Source organism: Ochotona princeps, chromosome 17 (genome assembly GCF_030435755.1).
Source record: "Ochotona princeps isolate mOchPri1 chromosome 17, mOchPri1.hap1, whole genome shotgun sequence".
NCBI lineage: Eukaryota > Metazoa > Chordata > Mammalia > Lagomorpha > Ochotonidae > Ochotona > Ochotona princeps.
In genome coordinates, this window is record NC_080848.1 from 15,954,404 (window position 1) to 15,976,103 (window position 21,700).

Sequence of the window (21,700 nt, forward strand, 5' to 3'; positions counted from 1 at the left end):
GCAGCTGCTCTAACCGAAATTAACATGTAAGCAAATTGGGGATGGGTCAAGAAACTGATGCGCAGGTCATGAGCTACCCAGAAAGATCACGGGCCTCTGATCAAATCATTCACCTCTGTAAAGCGCAGCTTCCCCAAGTGCAAAACAGGGCTCAGACTCCAGGCTACATTAGAAACCTACCAGGGTATGAGGTGAACACATTAAGATCTGTGTCAGTAAAAAGGCCGCTAACCTGGAGACACCAACCCATGGGACCCTCTCATCCTGGACAAAGACCACGCTGCCAGCCTGGGGTCTTACCGTGCCTCTTCTGAGTGCAAACTGTATGGAGTCGAGGTCAGTGACGGGACACCACACTTCCGCAATCAGGCACTTCTGGGTCACATCTATGTTGCACAGGTTCAGTGTGTGGTAGATGGCTTTCATCTTCCGCACCTTGATGAACCAGACCCGGATGTTCTTAGCCGCAGCCTGAAGAACCCGCTGGCGGTGATCCTCCGTTTGATTCAGAACCTTTTGGAAAAGGAACAAGGGAGAGAGCCTTCTAACCCCAGGCTTGGAGCTAAGGGTATGAATGGGGGAAAGGCCATTCTTTCCCTAAACGAAAAGACAGAGAACTGTCTTCTGCTCTGGCTAGGTTACACACAAACAGGTATATGTATTTGCAAAACTACACAAGATGTGAGTTAGTAACATTCATTTCCATTGAGCTTCACATTGAACACAAGTAAGGGAAAATGATTTTTGCTTCTCTCTTTATATTCAAACTAAATTCCAACACAAAGCAAACACACAAAGGTTACCAGCTGTATCTGAATCTCAGAGCACAGGCCCAGGAGCTGTCAAACACGCAACGCACAGTCCAGAGCAAGCTGCAGGAGCCCTTGCCCATGAGCCAGCACCAGGGCTCTGTGGGAAACTCTGCCTGCCAGTGTCAGCCTTGAGACACTTGGACTCAATGGCACCTCAGGAGTGCCACTGTAGCTTCCATGGCTTCTGGCCCTCATGGTGGCAGACCCTTACAGCAGCAGGGTCTCAAGGCCTGTGGCCCTCACGGCATGGCCACAGGCCCTCATGGTCTGTGACCCTCACGGCCTGTGGCCCTCATGGCATGGTGGCAGGCCATTATGGCCTGTGGTCTTCACAGTGGCAGGCCCTCACAGCCGACAGGCTCTTGTGGCCTGTGACCCTCACTGAGGCAGGCAGGCCATTATGCTTCTGTCTGGCTTCTCAGAGGAAGGAGGCTTTAGTGTGACTCCTTTTGGAAACCAGTGCAGAGCTCCCGCAGAGGAATCACTGCCAAGATCAGGGTGAGATGAAGGGGCAGGGATATTTCACATTCCATTGCCTTAGTTACCACCAAATGCTGCAAGTTTCCAAAGCTAGAAAGGTTAAATCCTTGGCTTGTGATGGGGAGGGATTAAGCAAAGAACTCACCACTCACATTCCTATGGAAATCTCCACATCTGTCTGAAAACAGCCACATGCTAACCACATTAATTAGTCAAGTCCCACCATGGAAGGTTCTTTAAGCCAGTTCAGGACAAAACAGCAGCTATCCCCCTGAGGACCTTTTGGGTGAAGACAGGTGGCTTCCCCAGACAGCCTGCCACGACCTGCTGTGAAGCTCTTACCGTCACTTGAGAACAGCGACTTCCCCTCCCAGCTGCTGACCATTTCACAATCACTTTGTATCCCCTCTAGAAGGGCAAGCTTGCAAGAAACCCTCTGTTGGGTTTTCTCTTTCCCCATCCTACTCCACGGTTCCTTATCCCTTTCTAAAGATCCAGCTGCAGAGCCAGCACCAGAGCCATAGTGTGTTAAGCGGCCACCTGCAATGCTGGCATCTCATATGGGCACTTGTTTGAGTCTCAGTAGCTCCATTTTTTGACTCAGCTTCCTGCTAATGCACCTAAGAAAGCAGCAGAGGCTAGCTCAGCTGTTTGGGACCCTGCACCCACATGGGAGACCTGGAAGAAGCTCTTGGCTTCTGGCTTCTGCCTGGCCTAGTCCTGGCCTTTGGGGAGCGAATCAGTAGATGGAAGATCTTTTTCACATGCTCTCTGTAATTCTGCCTTTCAAATATTTTTTAAAATTTATTACTTATTTGAAAGACAGACAAAATGAGTAAATACAAGCAAGAACAAAAGACAGCAGATACACTACTATCCACACCAAATAACTACAACAGCCAGAGAAGCCACAGCCCTGAGCCAGGAACTCATGCGGCTGGTAGGAAGCTGACTACCTGAGCCATTACTGCTGCCTCCCAGAATCAACATTAGCAGGAAGCTACAATTAGCCGCCAGTGCTAGGCGCTGATCAAAGGCGAATGGCTGTGGGTATGAGATGCCAAAGCAAATTTACATGGACTCCTTTATCATTTGTTAACTAATTGCATGCATTTTATAATTATGAAAAATATTTCAGGGGCTAGTACTGTGGTGCGGCACATTAAGCTAATGCCTGTGATGCTGACATCCCATATGAGCTCCAGTTCAAGTTCTGGCTGCTGCATTTCTGATCCAGCTCCTTGCTAATGTTCCTGGGAAAAGAGCAGGAAATGACCCAAGCACCTGGGCCCCCATTACCCATGTGGGAAACATGGATGGAGTTCCTGGCTCCTTGCTTTGGCTTGGCCCAGCCCAGGACATCACAGCCATCTGGGGACTGAACTAACAGATGGAAGATCACCCTGTCTTGGGGTGTGTGTGCGTGTGTGTGTGTGTCCTTCTCTCTAACTGCCTTCCAAGTAAATAAATACACCTCTAAAACCCACTCAGACTTTTGAGGCCTATGGGCACACAGGAACCGAATACTCTGAGCGACTCAGATTCCAGGCGCACAGCATTCCTGTCTTGCTATTTTGAGCAACCGTTCCCTGAGACATTCCGCAGCTCCTGGACAGTCGTGTCAGCCATGGGCATTTCTTTTTTTGGTATCCTGGGCTGCTCCAGGTGCCTGATAAACTGCCAGGGTCGGAAGGAAGGCGAGCAGTATCCCGCCATAGTATTTCACAACTTCCCCCAGGCCCTCTGTGTACCATTTGGAGATCATCAATCCTGGTGTTCACTCCAGAAGCCATCTCCTTCCTCTCCTGCGGAGTCTCTGGGCAGGGATAGAGTGAGGCTCGGAACCTGGGACACACAGAGCTGGCCTTAGAATCAGGCTTAATGTCAGCAACATTATTTATGTCCAATAGTCTATGGGCAGGGCTAGGATGTTTGAACTGGACATTCTTTGTAGCTACACAATTTTGTTGAAACAAACAAACAAACAAAAAAAGCAAAACGTGCCATAAATTACTAGAGAAAAGTGATGCGGGGGTGGGGGGAACCTGTCCATGAGGCAGAATTAAAAAAAAAACAACACAGAAAGATTCAACCTCCATGGCTTGGAGGCTGGGCGCACACGCCACTATCCCCAAGTGACCTGTCCCTTAGAGTCCTGGTTACTTTTGCCAGGGAAAAGGAAGCCCTGGCTCTAACAGGGCTTTCACAAAGTGAGCCTGGGCTACTTAGAGTTGTTTGAAAAGACCGTAAGTGATTAAAAGGTAGACCCTGCAGGGAGGCCAAAGAACAGGATTCCCTTTCGTCCTCGCCTTGAACGCCCCGGGATCCCATATGAATGGTGGTTCTAATCCCGGCAGCCCCACTTCCCATCTAGCTCCCTGCTTGTGGCCTGGGAAAGCAGTCGAGGATGGTCCAATGCATTGTGACCCTGCACCCGCGTGGGAGACCTGGAGGAGGTTCCTGGTTCCCGGCTTCGGATTGGCACACACCGGCCCGTTGCGGCTCACTTGGGGAGTGAGTCATCGGACAGAAGATCTTTCTGTCTCTCCTCTCTGTATATCTGACTTTGTAATCAAATAAATAAATCTTTTTTTTTAAAAAAAAAAAAAAAGGATTCCCTTTCGCAGCCAGGCTGCGCTCCTTCGTGTGAAGGCCCGCCCACACATCTCTTACCCTTCGCAGATTTTCTTGACTCTGTTTTTCAACTGATCGCCTTGGAAGAAAATGATAAACACAGACTTGTGCACGTAGTCACCCTAGACCCCAGAATCAAAAAACCAAGAGTTCAGGCCTCTGAGTCAGAAGGAAACTCAAGTTACTTTCTGGGTGACACAGGAACAAGGAGGTTCCTGCAAGGGAGTGGCAATCCTATACGTCAACTGCTGTCGCACTCCACTCGTAAGCTTCTGTAAGAACATATACCCTCTAATTTCCAATCTCTAAGCTCCTCCTCTACTTGTTACTGAGCCAACCAGGAGCTTGGCAGAGAAGCTAAGATGATGTTCTTCTTAGCATTAATGAGCCTTATGCACAATTCAGCTTTAAACCTTACATTGCCTAAATGATCAAAGTTGAGCAGAGAGGAAAAAGCAGTCGCCTCTCCTGTCAGATCCAGGAGGACTCATACACTCCCAGGTAGAGGGGCTGCGGAATTACAAGGAACCGAGTTGACCGAGAACCTCCTGACTTACGAATGCACGCTGTGGCAAGAGAGGCAGGCAACTCATTCTGAACATGTACCATCTTTGTGTGAGAATACAAACTTCTGGAGTTCAAAAACCACAGAGACAGAGGCCCTCGGTCTGAGAGTCTGATCTCTCAGCTGCCTATGAGGCTCCTTCTCTGTGCTGTTCTGCATAGACTTTGGGCCCCTTTCCCAGCTGCCCAGAGGAAGCCTGACTGCATGTTCCCAAGAACAGCTCACGTCAGGTGTATCCGCAGGATACAGCATTTTCATAACCTGAACGCGTTGGTCAGACTGTACAGCCGAGCCCCTAGAGAGGCATGCAATTCCCTCAGCCCACAGAGGGTCCGAGCTGGAGGTGCAGGATCTGCCCGACCCGAGATGTCTCACAACTCAATCTTTCTTGTCAGGCAAGCAAAGAATATGCAGAGCTGAGAAACCAACTCCAACTTTCTAAGTAATATGAAAACCTGAAGGGAAGTGAAGTATTTGCAGTACGTGTAATCTCTGTTTGCAATCCTTGGTGTCAGGACTGGCCATACTTGGGTATAAGTGCTCAGGTTATCCACTCCCGTCCCAGCAAGTCAAATGCCAGCACGCTAAGCTGTCCCCCCTTGCCAAAGCACTGAGTTGGGAGGGTCACCCTAACTCACGCAGTATCTGCTCTTATATTTGGTTTCTAATTCTCCTAACAAAGACCAGAAACAAACCATCACAAGCAAAACTTTATCAGCTTACAAAATCACAGTTGAGAAAATCTCTCCTCCTTTCATATTATAGATACTCCCAATTTTGAAATCACCTGTTTTAAGTTAATTTTCATAAAAGGCATATTTTCTGTTAGTCCCAGATCAGTAAGAGAAAAATACAAAGTGACAGTATAAACTAAATGAAGATGCAGATTTCTCCTAAAAATAATAGCCATACGGAATGAGCTGGGAAAGTGTGTATGCCACGCACATGGCATGGGTCCAGCTCACTGGAGCCCATGTGGAGGAAACATCAAGGCCAAGGCAGGGATAAATGTCAGGGCCCCTCGGTAGCAGGGTCAGATTTGGGGGGCCCTGGCTGGGCCTCCTGCTCTGGGCTCCCTCTGCAAGGCCCACGCCACACAGTGCAATCTCCTTGTCTTACAGTCACGGGATCCTCCAGGGGACTCTCGATCTCGGCCTGTCGCAGGAACACGTTGCCCCGGCACACCCGCCAGAGCATGCGCTCGAAAGTCGGGATGCGCTCACGGTTAATGACACCAGCCACGAAGCTGCGGGGAGAGGAGTGAGGGTGGGTGCTTGGCTCCACACAGAAGAAGGGTTGATTTTAGGACAAACGGGAATGATGAAAAGGGCAGAGCAAATGGAGGAGGTGATGTGCTATGGGGTCCAAACGGTTGGTAGACAGCTCAGGGGCAGAAGGCAGAGACCGAGCGACAGCCCACAACAGGCTCAGGAGAGTGAGTCCTCAGCCCCAGTGTTCTGTGAAGCAGCAGCGGTGAGGACGGGCAGACAGACAGCTATGATCCTTACCCCAGTCTCAGCGGTGTGCCTCTTCCCATCTCACTCGGCTCCAGGAGGGATGAGGATTCTTCCAACAGGTCTGGATCCGCCATCTGCTGATGATGCAATTCAGCCTGAATTCACAAATCAATTAATATCTAATGAAAATAGTTAGTGGCATGCAGGGAACGAGGAACCAGGAGACAGGTTCAGAAAATAAAGATGAAAAGGAAAACCAAACCACCAAAAGACAAGACACACCCACAAAAGACAAGAAGAGGGGAAGAAAACAAACAAATACGGATGAGATAAAGAAAGCATAACTGCCCCCAGGAAAGCATCTGGGGAGATGGTTTTGGAAATAAGGAACAAAAGCAAAAACATTCAATGATGGTGGCGTGTATAAACCTGCTACTTGTGGAAGCCATTTTTTCTGCTGAACCACCCACAAGAAAACCAGGAAGCACCTTTGCTCCCTTGCGAGCAAAACAGAAGCAGTTGTGCAAATGCTCTCTAATTTAACTCCAAGGCAGCTGCAAATGGGAATGTCCCCTATGTGAGCGGGGGGAGACAGAGCCTCTCACCAGGCGAGAGGTTAGGCAGCACCTGTGGCATTCAGGGTGACCCAAGAAACACACAGGGGCGTCTCCAGAGGCCTGGGTTTGCCAGGCTTTACAAGTTCCTAATTGGAGAGCCTGCAGCACAGCCACGTATGAAATGCCTCAAATGGTGGGATGTAAAGTGCATTTCTTTCTTCCCAAGGATAAACAGCAACATAGCTGGGTGGGCCTGGGCCTCCGTTGTGTCCACAGAGGGAAGAGTGAGCTTCTACAGGTGCGCCCATGTCTGACCAGGGCTCTAGGAAGATGGAGGTCACGTGGGCTTCGCAGCAAAGGATTCCTGCGCATGTGCTTGGGAGTCAGTGAAGGAAAAGGCAACAGACAGGAAACCAGTCTGGGGCACGTGGGCCAGGGTGATTGGCTAGGCTCAGAATGACTTCCACTGTGACAGTTTATACAGGGCAGCGAGGGGAAGAGGAGCTTTCCCCACACCAGGCCTCTCTCTGCCCCACTCCCTTAGCCCTGCTTACTCCCAGGAAAAAGCAGAAGCTGCCCTGCTGACACAGCCCAGTCAACTTCCCCATTGCCTGCGCTCCTCGACCGGGCAATCCACATGCTGCTTGCCTGACCAAAGGCTAGAAGCCACAACAACCTTTCCTGTGGACAAAACATCAACAGAACTGTTCTCTACCATCTTCATGCCAAACTTCAACCAGATTCTGCTCCTGTCAACCACACTACCATAAAATGTTGCTCGGGGACTCACTTGAAGGGCACATGTGTAACGAAGGGTGTAAACCAGACGCTGGGTGTGAAGCCCTAAGCCGTGAAGGCAATGGTTTTGGGAAGCAGAGACAAACACCAAAAAAGTAGAAGAAAAAGGGAGTGGGGCAGCAGTGATGAGCACACCCGGGGCAGAGCAATCCCACATGAGATTCAAGACGTTCAGGGTGACCCTGTGCGGATGCTGGTCACTGCCTGCTCCACATGGAAATTCAGGGGGTTCTTTTGCTTCTACTTAAATTCCATCATCTGACTGTGGGCAGCTTTTTGAGGATCCAGTCAGTTGCAGCATTTCAACATATTTGTCCCTGGGCAAAACCCAGCGAAACCACCTGCTACCCACAAGACTCCCCCCTACTTGCCTGTCTGGGTCATAAGACTGACTTTATACCCCACACATCAGACTCCATGCAAACACAGGTGCTCTAAAGGGAACAACCGAGGGGACAACAAACGGCACTCGGCAACCACACCACTCCAAAAATGGAGCGAGAGCTCTCAAGATAAAAGGCTTCAGATGAAACAGAAGCTTAGAGAACATTCTGATACTCATTTCACTACTTCAGACTTAGGAATCCCAAGTCTTAGGGAACTTACACATTTCTAAAAAACTGTGCCTGGCAGGGAAGTAGGAGGACCAGAGCCCCTAATGGAGGGCCTTAAAAGCAACACCTGACCACCGTGCTGTTGAGTGTTGAAATCTCAACCTCAGATTCTGGCAGTGGCGACACCAACAGTGCCAACATCCCTCTCAACAACTTGCTACGTCCCCGGCCCTGCTCAGACACTAACAACCAGGACCCATGGAAAGCGGAATTTCAGTTCCATTTCTATCTTTTTTCCTCCAATTTCTATCTTCTATGCGCTGAAGTCTAAGCAACACAGCCAATCAAGCCACATTAGTCACCAAGAGCAAACGCTTTCACCGTCCGGCTGCAGGGAGAGACAGACTGTATCTCGACACGTAAGGGTGCTCACCCAAGCCCCAGCGAAGATGGCACATGGGAAAGAAAATAAAGAAAGCAGATGGATGGAAAACTCAGAAGGGAAGGAAGGCGGGGAGCTGCATGCCATTAACCATTACTTTTCCAGTCTTCTTTACGTTCTCATATGTTATGGTGCTTATGGTAAAAGATGCAGAGAAATCTCTCCAGCTCTTACAGCTCTTCATAAGCAAGAAGACTGAGAAAAGGATAATCATCAACACGTCATTTTTAAATGCTCTACATAAGAAAAGGCGACACTGGAACCTGTGTTCCTCCCACATCATAAGTGCATTCAATATGCTTATTGTCCCCTTTCACAACCCCATGCCCGAACACAGAAAGGCTCATTTTTGGACTGAGCCGTTTTCTGCCAACTGAAAGTACTGACTAGATTCACCAAATGAGAAGAAAGAAAAAAAAGATATAAAACTGGTGGTGTTTTAGGTCATTTGTAAACATCACACTTTCTGGCATGGAAGATAAACCCTAGGTTTCGGATATTTAAGTGTCTTCTGGTTTCCTTGTCTTTCGCCGTAAGGGCGGAGTGAGCATTCTGGAAGCCTCACCTATGGCCGTGGCAGGCACTGTTCTGCAGCACAGGGCCAGGTCTGTGCCAGGGACACGACTGTGTCCAGGGCCAGTGCCAAGCAGCAGCAAAGAGCTGACAGTGCACCTGGAGAGAAGAGGCAAGTGGCTCTGGCTGGCCCACTTCCTGAGGCACCATCAGGGGGCCGGGAAGACAGAAGGGGAGGGAGAAGCACCCACAGCCCAGGGCTCCAAATACCCACACTTCCAGAGATTTAAAAAAAAAAAAAACTTATGTAAATATGAGAACAGCCCACCCCAGGTGGGGCATGCAAGGTCATGAAGACCCAGAATCTGCCTCAAATAAATAAAGATGCTTACTTTCATAACCTGCAAGGTTTAAAACTGTCTACCATCTTTGGGAATGGTTCCTCTTATTTCAGTTTTACTTTATTTAAAAATCATTTCATAAAAATAAAAAAACATTTCATTTAAGGGAGCCCACTTGTCAGTTTTCACTGAGAATTTTCTCCTAAAAAGACCAAGAACAGGAGACTTACTCCAATCCGTAGACTCAGGTCATGAAAGACGTGTTTATACAATCATGGTAACACCCACACAGGGAATCAATGGGCATGTCAGAAGGGGGAAAAGCAGATGAGAACAGAATTAAGCTCCAAATGATGTTAAAAGTAGCAAGTCTTGACCAAGAGGCAAGGTTTATGCTGGATCTGTGGACAGCAGCTTGAGCTCATTTAGAAATCCAACATTTGCAGACTGCCACTGTGGTGTAGCAGGTAAAGCTGTCCCCTGGGATGCCAGCATACTGTCTGGGAACAGGTTTGTGTCCCAGCTGCTCCACTTCCAATCCAGCTGGAGGACGGCCCAGGAGTTTGGGCCACCCACGTGGAAGACCAGGATAAAGCTCCTGGCTTCATTCAGATCAGCCTAGCCCTGGGTACTGTGGCCATCTTGGAGAGCAAACCAGTAGATCAAGGATTCTCGCTCTCTCTCTCTCTGTAACTCTTTCAAATAAATAAATATTTTAAAAAAAATAGAGAGAGAGAAAGGGGGCCCGGGACGGTAGCCTAATGGCTAAAGTCCTTGCCTTGCATGCACAGGGATCCCATAGGGACGCAGGTTCTAATCCTGACAGTCCCACTTCCCATCCAGCTCCCTACTGGTGGCCTGGGAAAGCATTAGAGGACAGTTCAAAGCCTTGGGATCCTGCACCTGTGTGAGAGACCTGGAAGAAGCTCTGGGCTCCTGGCATCAGATCGGTACAGCTCTGGCTGTTGTGGCTGCTTGGGGAATGAATCAACAGACAGAAGATCTTCCTCTCTATCTCTCCTCCTCTCTGTATATCTGACTTTGCAATAAAATAAATAAATCTTAAAAAAAGAAAAAAAAAAGACATGGCATTAAAAAAAAAAGCCATATCTGTGGCAAAAGACCTCAAACACTCGGAAAGAGCTGGTCCCATTGCCCCACTGCCCCACTGCCTGCAGCATGGTGAGCCCAGGGACTGGTCAGAGAAGTGAGCACCAGTCTCAGAATTCTCCACCCAATGAGCAAGCTGCGCAGCCACGGCAGATCTCTGATTCTTGGAAGGACCTTGGGCTTAGATTCACAAGAGCCTTTCCCCTTCCTAGCTCCAGCTGACATTTTTAATAAGCTCAGCTTTTCCGAGCCAAATCCCTGCCTCCTGAGGAATGCACCACAGCTGCAGCAGACTCTCACCCACTGCTTTTCTAACTAGTACTCCTCAGCATCCCCTTAGTCAGACAGTTGGGTGCCATCCTTAAGGTGTGTGCTTCAGCAGGTGCATTTCTAGCAGGAGCCTTACAGTGTGGAGAAGCCCAGCTCCAGCCTAGAGAACCAAGGAGAATTGGTCTCTTCTCAAAAGACAGAAATCAAAACCAGGAACACACAAGACACTAAATAAATGAGTCCTCTGCATTCAAATGTTTTGCCAAGTTTGTTGTTGCTGTTAGGTAGAGGAAATAAAGAATCTTATAGAACTACACAGTGACTAGAACAATCTCACATGTGTCAAATGTTGCTAATCTGCTAGCCAAAACATCTGACAAAGAGTGACCTCAGGGCTGGTAATGTGGTGTACTATGTAAATTTGTCACCTGTGGCACTGGCATCCCATATGGGATAGTCCCAGCTTCTCCATTTCGAACTTAACTTCCAGCTAATGTGCTCGGGAAAGCAGTGGAAGTTCACCCAAATGTTTGAGCCTCTGCACCTATGTGGAAGACCAGTGCAAAGCTCCTGGCTCGTGGCTTTGGCCTGGCCCAGCCCCGGCCATTGTATTCATTGGAAAGTCAATCAGCAAGATGGAAGACCTCTCTCTCTCTGAATATACCTTTCCAATAAATAAGTAAATCGAAAAAGAGAGAGAGAGAGAAACCGGCATTTTAGGCCATCAGAAAAGCCACACCAAGGGTGAGAGCTAAGATTTCTCCTGGGGTTTAATTAGAAGGACGCATTCTGCCGCCAAATCCTTCCCATGGGATCATCCCAGCAAGCTGTCACCTGGCAGTTTAAGCTGCCTATGTTTGTGACCCAGGAGCTTATAAGAACATTTCCTCCATAACATTTCCATGTGACACAATGAAAAAAGTCTTGAAAACTCTGTGTGACATTGTGCTATCCAAAGTTCTGGAAAATCTACCCAAGGGTTGATAAACAAACACAGAGAATAATACATAAATAAAAATTTGATGGCAAAAGGCCTGGAAATTCAACCTTTGTTATACTTTGGTATATCACCACGCTTATTTCTTCCACTTTAACCAAAAGCATATACTTACCTTACAGTATCCAACACGGAAAGGTGACTTAACATATTTCAACTATGCTTACACAGCTACTTTAGGGTTCCTTTCCCCATCTTGAGATGAAAAATTGCAGAAAATGTGAAACCATGGGCTGACTGTACTGCATGAAAAATGGAACATAATCTGACATTTCTTCAACTAAAATAGGGTGCAAAAATGATACTGCTTCCAAACTAGCAAATTAAAAATAATTACTGGAATAAAAATATGGCCCACTTGTGCGAGTGTAGTATCAGCTGGTCAAATACTAAAAGAAACAATAGTCTGACCTCATCAAAAAACTGCTGGGTTTTTCGAAGTATAAATTTTAATTCAGTTAGTTCCAGGAAGTTTCTCTTCAGCGCTTCCTGGTTCGTGTTGATTTCTTTCAGCTCATTTTCAATCTTCTCAAAATTGGCCTAGGAAGAAGGGAAATACATGAACTCGGACGAAGCATAGGATGCTTCCTTGTAGAGATGTGAACGGAATTTGTCCCACTGAACTGCTAAACTGCTGAGTTCAAAGATGCTCCACCACCCAGCAGAGGCTGTGTTGCCGACGCGCAATTTTCCACACGCTATTTTTTTTTTTTACTTCAAATATTCCTGCTTTGTCTATAGATCCTACTCTGTGTGTGGTCAATTTCTCGGAATTTCAAATGGATAGAATAATGATCAAAAGACCCATTGGCTACTCATTTACTCTGTGAAATTAATAAACTGCTAGATAGATTCACATTTATACGAAAGTTTCAATGAACCAATGATACTCTTCAAGATACTATTTGCTTTAAAAAATAAGAGAGAGTCCATTTCAGTCCCAAGCACAAGAAATGTGCAGTTAACTGACTACGCTGACAAGTCCAGCAAGAATTACCTGACTGTCCCACGCTCAGGTGAGGGATGTGGGTGCCAGATTGGAGAGACATGCGGCCCTCGCAGGAGCATGGCTTACCTCCAAGTCAATCATGTCCCTTGGGAAGGGCACCTCGGGATTTTCGCCTGTGTCCATGATTGGGATGTTAGCTTTTCTGATTTCTTTCTCAACAAATCCTGAAACAACAGAAACCAAACATTCAAAAGAAGTTGCCCATGCCTGAAAGTGTCAGTATTTAGCAGGGGAAGAGGATGGCAAGTTTCAAAATCTGGCTACAGTTTCTAAAAAAAAAAATTTTTTTTTAAAGATTAAAAAGGCAAATCAGATTATGGAGAGCAGAGACAGACAGAAACATCTTCCATCTGCTGGTTCACTCCCCAAATGGCTGCAACAGCCAGAGCTGAGCAAATCAAAGCCAAGACCTTCTTTCGGGTGTCCCACACAGGCACAAGGTCCTGAGGCTTTAGGCCTCGACCGCTTTCCCAGGCCATAAGCAAGAAGCTGGATGGTAACTGAAGCAGCCGGGACATGAACTGATGCCCATATATGATTCCGGCACGTGCAAGCTGAGAATTTAGCCATTGAGCCAACGTCAGGGCCCAAGAAAAACCTTTCCTGTGGAAACAACTGTTTCCCTCCACATCCTCCCTCTGCCATCTCACACTCTGTAAAGCAAGCCCAGAGAGGGCAGCTACCCTGTGCTGCCTTCCTTCCCTCTTCTGCTTCAGTTCTCCACCTTCTGCAGCTGCCACCCCAAGTCACAGTGAGACTGGTTACAGACACCGTTGGCGAAGCAGAGCTACTGGAAATTGAGTTCAACAAAACATTTAGTGAGACAGAGGCTCCTGTAACACCAGGAAGGCACAGGCACCTGGCCCAGCAGAGAGGACTCCGGTAGGGACATGGGGTCCCCTATCGGAGCGCCTGAGTTAGAGCCTCAGCTCCATTTCTGATCCCGCTCCTGTTGAAATGTCTCCTCGGAAGCCGATGGCTCAGATGCTTGGCTTCCCACTGTGCATGTGGGATTCCCAGATTAAGTTCCCGACTCCCAGTTTTGGTTTGGCACACTTCTGCCAATCACGGTCATTTTTTGGGGGGGGTGTAGTTAACAGATGGAAAGTTTGTTGTTCTACTTATGTTTTTTCTATTTATTTTTTTTTCTATTTTTTTAAAAGATTTATTTATTTTATTACAAAGTCACATATGCAGAGAGGAGGAGAGACAGAAGGGAAGATCTTTCGTCCGATGATTCACTCCCCAAGTGAGCCGCAATGGGCCGGTGCGCGCCGATCCGAAGCCGGGAACCAGGAACCTCTTCTGGGTCTCCCACACGGGTGCAGGGTCCCAAATCTTTGGGCCGTCCTCGACTGCTTTCCCAGGCCACAAGCAGGGAGCTGGATGGGAAGTGGAGCTGCCGGGATTAGAACCAGTGACCACATGGGATCCCGGGGCATTCAAGGCGAGGACCTTCGCCGCTAGGCCACGCCACCGGGCCCTCTCCTATTTATTTTTTAAAAACAAACAAATAAATAACAAAACGCCAGGGGCTGGGTTTGCGGTGCAGAGAGTTAAGCTGCCAGTATCCTATATGAGTGCTGGTTTGAGTCTTGGCTGCTGGCTGCTGTTCTTGTAATTCAGCTCCCTGCAACTTGCACTTGGGAAGGTAGCAAGAAATGGCCCAAGTGCTTGGGCTCCGGCCACCCCTGTGAAAGATCCAGATGGAGTTCCAAGCACCTGGCTTCAACCTGAATCAGCTCTGGCCATTGTAGCCATTTGGGGACAGAGATCTTTGTCTCTAACTCAGCCTTTCAAATAAAATAAATCTTCAACAAACACCCATCACCTGAAACACCTCACACGTTTTAGGTGGAGGCCAAATCCACTGTGAGCTACCTGAAGGCTGCTCTAGCAAGGCAGCCAAGTCGGGGCTGAGAGCCAGTTAGCTCCCAGCTGATTCCTTCCCAGCTGCTCATGCTCCTGGGTAGGGCACCGAACCTCTTGCAGATTCCTTAGTCAACAAGGGAAGTAGCACCTTCATTCTTTTTTTTTTTTTAATCAAAAAAGTATATGTATCTTTTATTTATTTGAAATGTGAAGTTACAGAGAAGGAGAGAGAGAGAGAGAGAAAGAAAGAAAGAAAGAAAGAAAGAAAGAAAGGCTTTCCACCTCTTGGTTCATTCTCGAGGTGGCCGCAATGGCCAGGAGAGAGCCAGGCTGAAGTCAGGAGTTTCTTCCGGGTCGGCCACATTGGAGACAGGGGCCCAAGCCCTTAAGCCATCCTCCCCTGATTTCCCAGACTCATTAGCAGCGAGCTGGACTGGAAGTAGAGCAGCTGAGTCTTAATTGCCTATATAGATTTAATCTGCTTTTCAGCCTCAAGCACTTTTTTTTTCCTTCTTTTTCCTTCCTTCTTCCTTTCTTCTTTCTTTAATCAGATTTCTTCAAAGATTTGTTTTTATTGGAAATGCAGATTCACAAAGATAAGGAGAGACAGAAACGTCTTCCATCTGCTGGTTCACTCCCCAAATAACTGCATCAGCTGGAGCTTAGCCAATCTGAAGACAGGAGCCAGAAGCTTCTTTTGGGTCTCTCACATAGGTGCAGGGTTCCATGGCTTTGGGCCATCCTTTTCTGCTGCTTTCCCATAAACAAGAAGCTGAATGGGAAGTGGAGCAGCTGGAGCACAAACCGGTACCTATATGGAATTCCAGTACTTGCAGGTGGAGAATTAGTCTGTTAAGCCACCATTCCTGCAAGGGTGGGAGGGTGGGGAGGTGGGGGTGCATTCTTGAAGAAATGCTGTGGGGAATAAATAAAACAAAGTATAAAAGCACCTGAACCTCCAATAGGACCTTAACCGATGACAGTTTACTCCCTCATAAATAGCTCAGATTAAAAGATGGTTCTGGGGCCCAGCGCCGTGGCCACTGGCTAAAGTCCTCACCTTGCATGCGCTGGGATCACATATGGGTGCCAGTTCTAATCTTGGCAGTCCTGCTTCCCATCCAGCTCCCTGCTTGTGGCCTGGGAAAGCAGTCGAGGACAGCCCAAACCCTTGGGACCTGCACCCGTGTGGGAGACCAGGAAGAAACTCTTGGCTCCTGGCTTCAGATTGGCACAGCTCCAGCCGTTGTGGCCACTTGGGGAGTGAATTATTGGACAAAAGATCTTCCTCTCTCTTTCCTTCTCTCTATATAGCTGACTTTCCAATAAAACTTTTAAAAATCTTAAAAAAAAAAAAAAAGATGACTCTGGTGCTGCTGCCTCCAATGACAACATCCCAAACGGTCACTGGTTCATGTCCTAGTTGCTCTATTTTTGACCCAGCTCCCTGCCAGTGATCTGGGAAAAGCAGGGAAGATGGCCCAAGTGTGGGGGACCTGGATGAAACTCTCTTGACCTCTGACTTTGGCCTGACCCAGCACTGGCCACTGAGGTCAGTTGCGGAGTGGATCAGCAAACGGAAGAAGACATCTCTCTCTCCCTGTCTTTCTACAACTCTGACTTTCAAAATCAACAAAATTAATTTTTAATGATTTATCTTACTTGCAAGTCTGAGTTACAGACAGGAAGTGTAAGGAGCAGAGGCCTGGAAAACTAACCCCACCATCCTGGACTCAGCCCACCTCCAATGCCTGTTTATCATAAGCCTCCTAGGTCTCAGCCCACTGAAGGCCCACTTGCCTAAGTAAGCTTAGTGACTTTCAGGCCCACCAATCCCCCGAAGCATTGAGCCTGGTACCCCTGCAGCTGCACCTGCCCATCCCCACCCTACACTCCCCACACCCCCCTCCGGGCTGTAAAGGTGCCTCTCCCCTTCGTTCTGGTCTCTCCTCCACATGCTGTCTGCCTCTCTCCCCTCCTCGTCCTCTGCTCTGCTCTTCTGTCTCTCTTCTCCCCTTCTGCTTAGTTTCTTTCTGCTCTTCTCTCTGTCGCTTTCTCCCTGCCCCACAGCTATTTGGAAATAAAGACATCTCGTGTGGCTTGCTGATTGTGTCTGGCATCTTGAGTTTATAGAAAAAGCTAACAGGGAGAGAGACATCTTCCGTCTTCTATCTGCTGGTTTACTCCCTAAATGGTTGCCATGGAAAAAGCTGGACTAATTTGAAGCCGAGAGACAGAAGCTTTTTCCAGGTCTCCCGTGTGGGCGCAGGGGCCCAAAGCTTTGGACCTTCCTCCCCTGTTTTCCCAGTCCATCAGCAGGGAGCTGGATCAGAAATGGAGCAGTCAGAACAAGAACAGATGTCCATATGGGATGCCAGCACTTGCAGGCGGAGGATTAGCATGCCACATCACCATGCCAGCCTCAATAAAATGCACGTTAAAAAGAGCAGGGTGAGGCAGGGGAGAAGGGAGAGAGAGAGAGAGAGGGGTGGTTGTGCTGACACTGACAGTACCCTGTGCTGTGTTGGAGCTCAGCCATATGGTTAAGGTCCCATAGTGGTTTCAGCTTGCATCCTGTTGTTTCAAACCAGGTTTACACCCAGCACCCCACCAGCCAGAACACTACAAAGTCCATTTGTACACCAGAAAATCATCTCAACGTTAGAATCACAAGAGTGATCTTCTTTTCATCTTCTCCTTCCTTGATTCTTCCTTTATTAAGATAACTGATCTAACACCAACGATTCGTTACAGAATACCATACAAGAAAAAATCACACGTACGGAGCTTCCGATCCATCTCTTCACATCTTCTCACTTCATTCACAAATTTTCGCTGGAAAACATTCACATCCGGATTCAACTGGAAAAAAAAAAAAAAAAAGAATATCAAACATTCAAATGCTGACTCTGGTTCCTCTATTTCAAAAGTGTTTCCAGGGCCCGGCGGCGTGGTCTAGCGGCTAAAGTCCTCGCCTTGAAAGCCCCGGGATCCCATATGGGCGCCGGTTCTAATCCCGGCAGCTCCACTTCCCATCCAGCTCCCTGCTTGTGGCCTGGGAAAGCAGTTGAGGACGGCCCAATGCTTTGGGACACTGCACCCGCGTGGGAGACCCGGAAGAGGTTCCAGGTTCCCGGCATCGGATCGGCGCGCATCGGCCCGTTGCGGCTCACTTGGGGAGTGAATCATCGGACGGAAGATCTTCCTCTCTGTCTCTCCTCCTCTGTGTATATCTGGCTGTAATAAAATGAATAAATCTTTAAAAAAAAAAAAAAAGTGTTTCCTGCAAGATGAAAACAGCTTTGTGTCAACAGAGATTGTAACACTAACAATAACCGCCTTCTGCATCATGTGCCTTCCTTGAGCCTCCTCACTTGAGCCTGAAACAGAGCACCTGAGGGCAGACAAGCAGGCTCAGAGCTTCCAGAGCTTCAGAGAACCAGCCCCTGGGCCAAGGACATCACAGCAGCTCTATGGGGTTTCCCTTCTCTTGTCTTACCCTGAGCACAAGAGAAAGAAGGCAAACTTCCGTGTCTCCTGCCCCAGGTGGGGTATTTATCTTGTCAAGGCTGCTGGTTTTTCACTCACACACCACAAGCAATGTACAAAGCAATGTTACAGACATCCTGGGGTGTTAAAAAATAAGTAAGTAAAACAAATTCCCATTCAGGGAGAAGCTTGCAGTATAACAAAGAAGGAAGAGGAACAGAATGGCTTTTGGGCCTGAACCAGCAGGTGGGAGCCTGCGCTGCCTCATGGACACATATACTCTCTCTCTTTGTCTCTCTAAATAAAATGCTAAATAAATACTGTAAGAAGTTGAACTCACACAAGCAGAGAGCAGAGGCTGGCTCTCAAGGCTGGCAGAGGGCAGGAGGTGGGAGTGGAGAGATTACAAGCTGGTGGTCAAAGGGCACAAAGTTCCAGACACAACAAAGGCCCGAGCGTTCCTGCACAGCAGACTGACAGCAGTCAATAATATTTGGTATCCTTTCCAAACAACAAAGAAAGGACATTTCAAATGTCTTACCACAAAAAACGCTAAGTGAGCTGGTGCACCTGTTACTTGGTTTGATTCCATCTTTCTGCCTCATGTACCTATCTCAAAATGTCACTCTAGACGCTGTACATGTATATAATGATGCTTTCTCAACTGCCCTAATATTTTTTAAAACAAGGAAAATTACAACTATTGGGAAGGATACAAAGAAGTCAGAATTCTGACACATGCTGAGAGGAACAGAGCACAGCGCGGAGCCTGGTGGTCCCTCAAAGGGCTGACACAGCAGGATTCACACGACTCAGCCATTCCAGCCCTGGCCATGTGCCCAAAAGATCTGAAAACAAGACCTTAATAAGCACAGAAGCCCAAAAGGTAGAAGCCTTGCATCAGCCAACAGAAGACTGCGGCCGCACAACAGAACAGACAGGGATGAGGCAGCAGCACACAGGATCCTTGGGAAGAACACACTGAAGGAAAGACATCAGACACAAAAGACCCTGAATCATGCCCTGTGTGTATGGGATGCACAGAACAGGTGAGTCTGTAGAGGCAGAAGGAAGACGAGTGGTTGCCAGGGGCAAAGGGAGAGGAAAATGGTTAGTGACTGCTAATGGGTACAAGGCTTTCTATTGGGGTGATGAAATGGACTGGAACTGGAGAGCAGAGGGGCTGGCGCCATGGTGTAGCAAGCATGGTGCTGGCTTCAGACATGCCCACTTCTATCTGATGTGATCACTTCAGTAGTAGCTAGCAGATGAAAGATTTCTCTTAGGACCAGTGCAATAGCTCAATTAGCTAATCCTTTACCTTCAGGTGCAAGGATCCCATACGGGTGCCAGTTTGTGTCCCAGCTGCTCCACTTCCCATCCAGCTCCCTGTTTATGGCCTGGGAAAGAAGTCAAGGATGGCCCAATGCTTTGAGACTCTGCACCCACATGACAGACCAGGAGGAAGTTCCTGGCTCCTGACTCTGGACTGGCTCAGCTTCGGCCTCTGGCTGTTGTAATCATTTGGGGAATGAACCAGTGGATGAAAGATCTTTCTGTCTCTCCTCTCTGTAAATCTGATCTGTCTTTCCAATAAAAACAAATAAATTTTCAAAAAACAACAAGAAAAAGAAAGATTTCTCTCCCTCCCCAACAAATGTCTCTCAAACAAATAAACCAATCTATAAAAACAAACCAAAACAGCAGCTGGCACAATAGTTCAGCTGGTTAACCCTTCCTTTTCAAGCACTGGCAACCCAGCTCCATCTGTTGCAGCCACTTGGGAAGTAAACCAGTGGATGGAAGATGTTTCTCTCTGTCTCTCCTCTCTATAAATTTGCCTTTCCAATAAAAATAATAAATCTTTTAAAGATGGCAGCAGCCCCTACTGGTTGGGGGGCATGTAAGGAAAGCCTAAAACAACCAGGCAAAAGCTTGACCTCCTGGTACAAATGGGGGTTGCCATGACTGACAGTGCTGGGGGGCCAAGGAATAGGGAAAAGAACACGTAAACAACTAGACTGGGTCGAGGGCCCAGGTCCTGCTGGGGGAAGTGGAAGCATTCCTCTCTGACTTTCACTCTGGAATTCACAGTGCTACCTTTGGCAGGGAAGAGTGAACTACATTAAACCCAAACCAATCACTTTAATCTGTTACACGATGTCCTATTTCAAAAACTCCCAAAAAGATACCAATACACGTATGAAAGCACAGTGGTATGTGAGAGAAAGGTCACAGAAGACTACACAGCACACACCTGCATCAAGGGATTGCATGGACAGCTAACCCGACGCAGAGGGCAGGGCCACAGAGCGAATGTGCCAGGCGGGGAGGAAACAACTGGTAATGGGCAAGAGTTTCAAAAAGCTGAGACTGGTTGTGGTATGATTGCATCTTTAAGCATTGTAAAGATACCCTGAAGTGCAACTCATGTTGTGGCAAAGCAGATAAAACCACTGCCTACAAAGCTATCATCCCATATGGCAGGTGTCTGAGTCCTAGCTGCCTTACTTTCTATTCAGCTGTCTGTTAATGAACTGAGAAAGCAGCAGAAGACACCCAAGTGCTGGGACTTGCCACCTATGTGGGAGACCAGGCTGAAGTTTCTAGCTCCTGACTTCAGCCTGGGCCAGAACAGGCCATTGCAGCAATCTGGAGAGTAAACCAGTGGATGGAAGATTGACCTTTCTGTCTCTCCCTTTCTCTTTCAAAATAAGTAAATAAATCTTAAAAACAAACAAAAATACTGGGTCCAGTGTAGTCGTAGGTAAACCTGTCGATTGTGATGCCAGGATCCCATAACCAACTCCCCGTTAATGGCCTGGGAAAAGTCATGAGGATGGTCCAAAGGCTCAGGTCCCTGCAATCCATGCTGGAGACCTAGAACAAGGTCCTGGCTCCTGACTTCAAGCTGGTCCAGCTTCAGCCGCTGTAATCATCCGGGGAGTGAACCAGCAGATGGAAGATCTCTTTCCCTCCTGTCTCTTCCTCTCTTCTCATAACTCTTTCAAATAAATAAGTACATCTTTATTAAAAACAAAATACTGAAGTATACATTCTATTTTTAGAAAACCATTTGCAATTCAAGAGACTACTTCACTCCCTGGTTCATTCCTCAAATGCCAAATCAGCCAGGCTTGGGCTGGGCTGAAGCTGAGAGCCAATAACTCAATTTAGGCCTTCGATGTGGGTGGCAGGAAGCCAACAGCTTGAGTCATCACAGCCACCTCCCAGGAGATCGACAGGAGACTTGAATCAGGGATCAAATTCAGGTACCTTCGTATGGGCTGCAGGACTCCTTTTTTTTAAAAAAAAAAAAAATCATATTTTATTTGTTAAATAAGTCATATTTTATTTATTAATTTTTAAAGATATTTACTTATTTAAAGTCAGAGTTACACAGAGAGAGAATAAGCTCTTCCATCTGCCCGAATGGCTGCAATGACCAGGGCTGGGCTAGGCTTGAAGCCTGGAGTTTGGAGCTGTCTCTGGATCTCCCATACTGGTGTAAGGGCCCAACCACTGGGGCCCTTTTCTGCTGTTTTTCTAGGCTGTTAGCAGGGAGCTGGAAGTGGAGATCAAATACAGAGCACCCAGGTCTTGAATTAGGATGGCGCGGTGTTGCAGGCTGTAGCTTACCTGCTATATCACAATACCAACCCCCATTTCAAACTATATATATATTCTTATCTTTTAACTTGGTCTTTCTAAAAGATTAGTTTATTTTAATGTTAGATTAACAGAAAAAGCTTCCACCTACTGATTGGTTCACTGCTGAAATGCACACAGCTGCTAGGGCT

General features: G+C 47.6%; 1 protein-coding gene across 9 annotated transcripts in view; it reads right to left on the bottom strand.

The window, feature by feature from the left end:
• Positions 1-21,700, bottom strand: part of ATP6V0A1 (ATPase H+ transporting V0 subunit a1) — a 51,665-nt gene that overhangs the window by 22,741 nt on the left and 7,224 nt on the right. For 5 of the 9 annotated variants that reach the window (XM_058676579.1, XM_058676580.1, XM_036496224.2 and 2 more), the window contains exons 3-10: positions 17,195-17,273; positions 12,606-12,703; positions 11,942-12,070; positions 6,000-6,103; positions 5,611-5,737; positions 3,966-4,048; positions 3,044-3,137; positions 301-513 (exon numbers count right to left, since the gene is read on the bottom strand). In XM_058676579.1, the coding sequence (XP_058532562.1) occupies positions 301-513; positions 3,044-3,137; positions 3,966-4,048; positions 5,611-5,737; positions 6,000-6,103; positions 11,942-12,070; positions 12,606-12,703; positions 17,195-17,273 (927 nt within the window). The remainder of the gene's footprint in view (positions 1-300; positions 514-3,043; positions 3,138-3,965; positions 4,049-5,610; positions 5,738-5,999; positions 6,104-11,941; positions 12,071-12,605; positions 12,704-17,194; positions 17,274-21,700) is intronic. The other 4 variants (XM_058676583.1, XM_058676581.1, XM_036496226.2 and 1 more) reach the window with 1 other exon arrangement.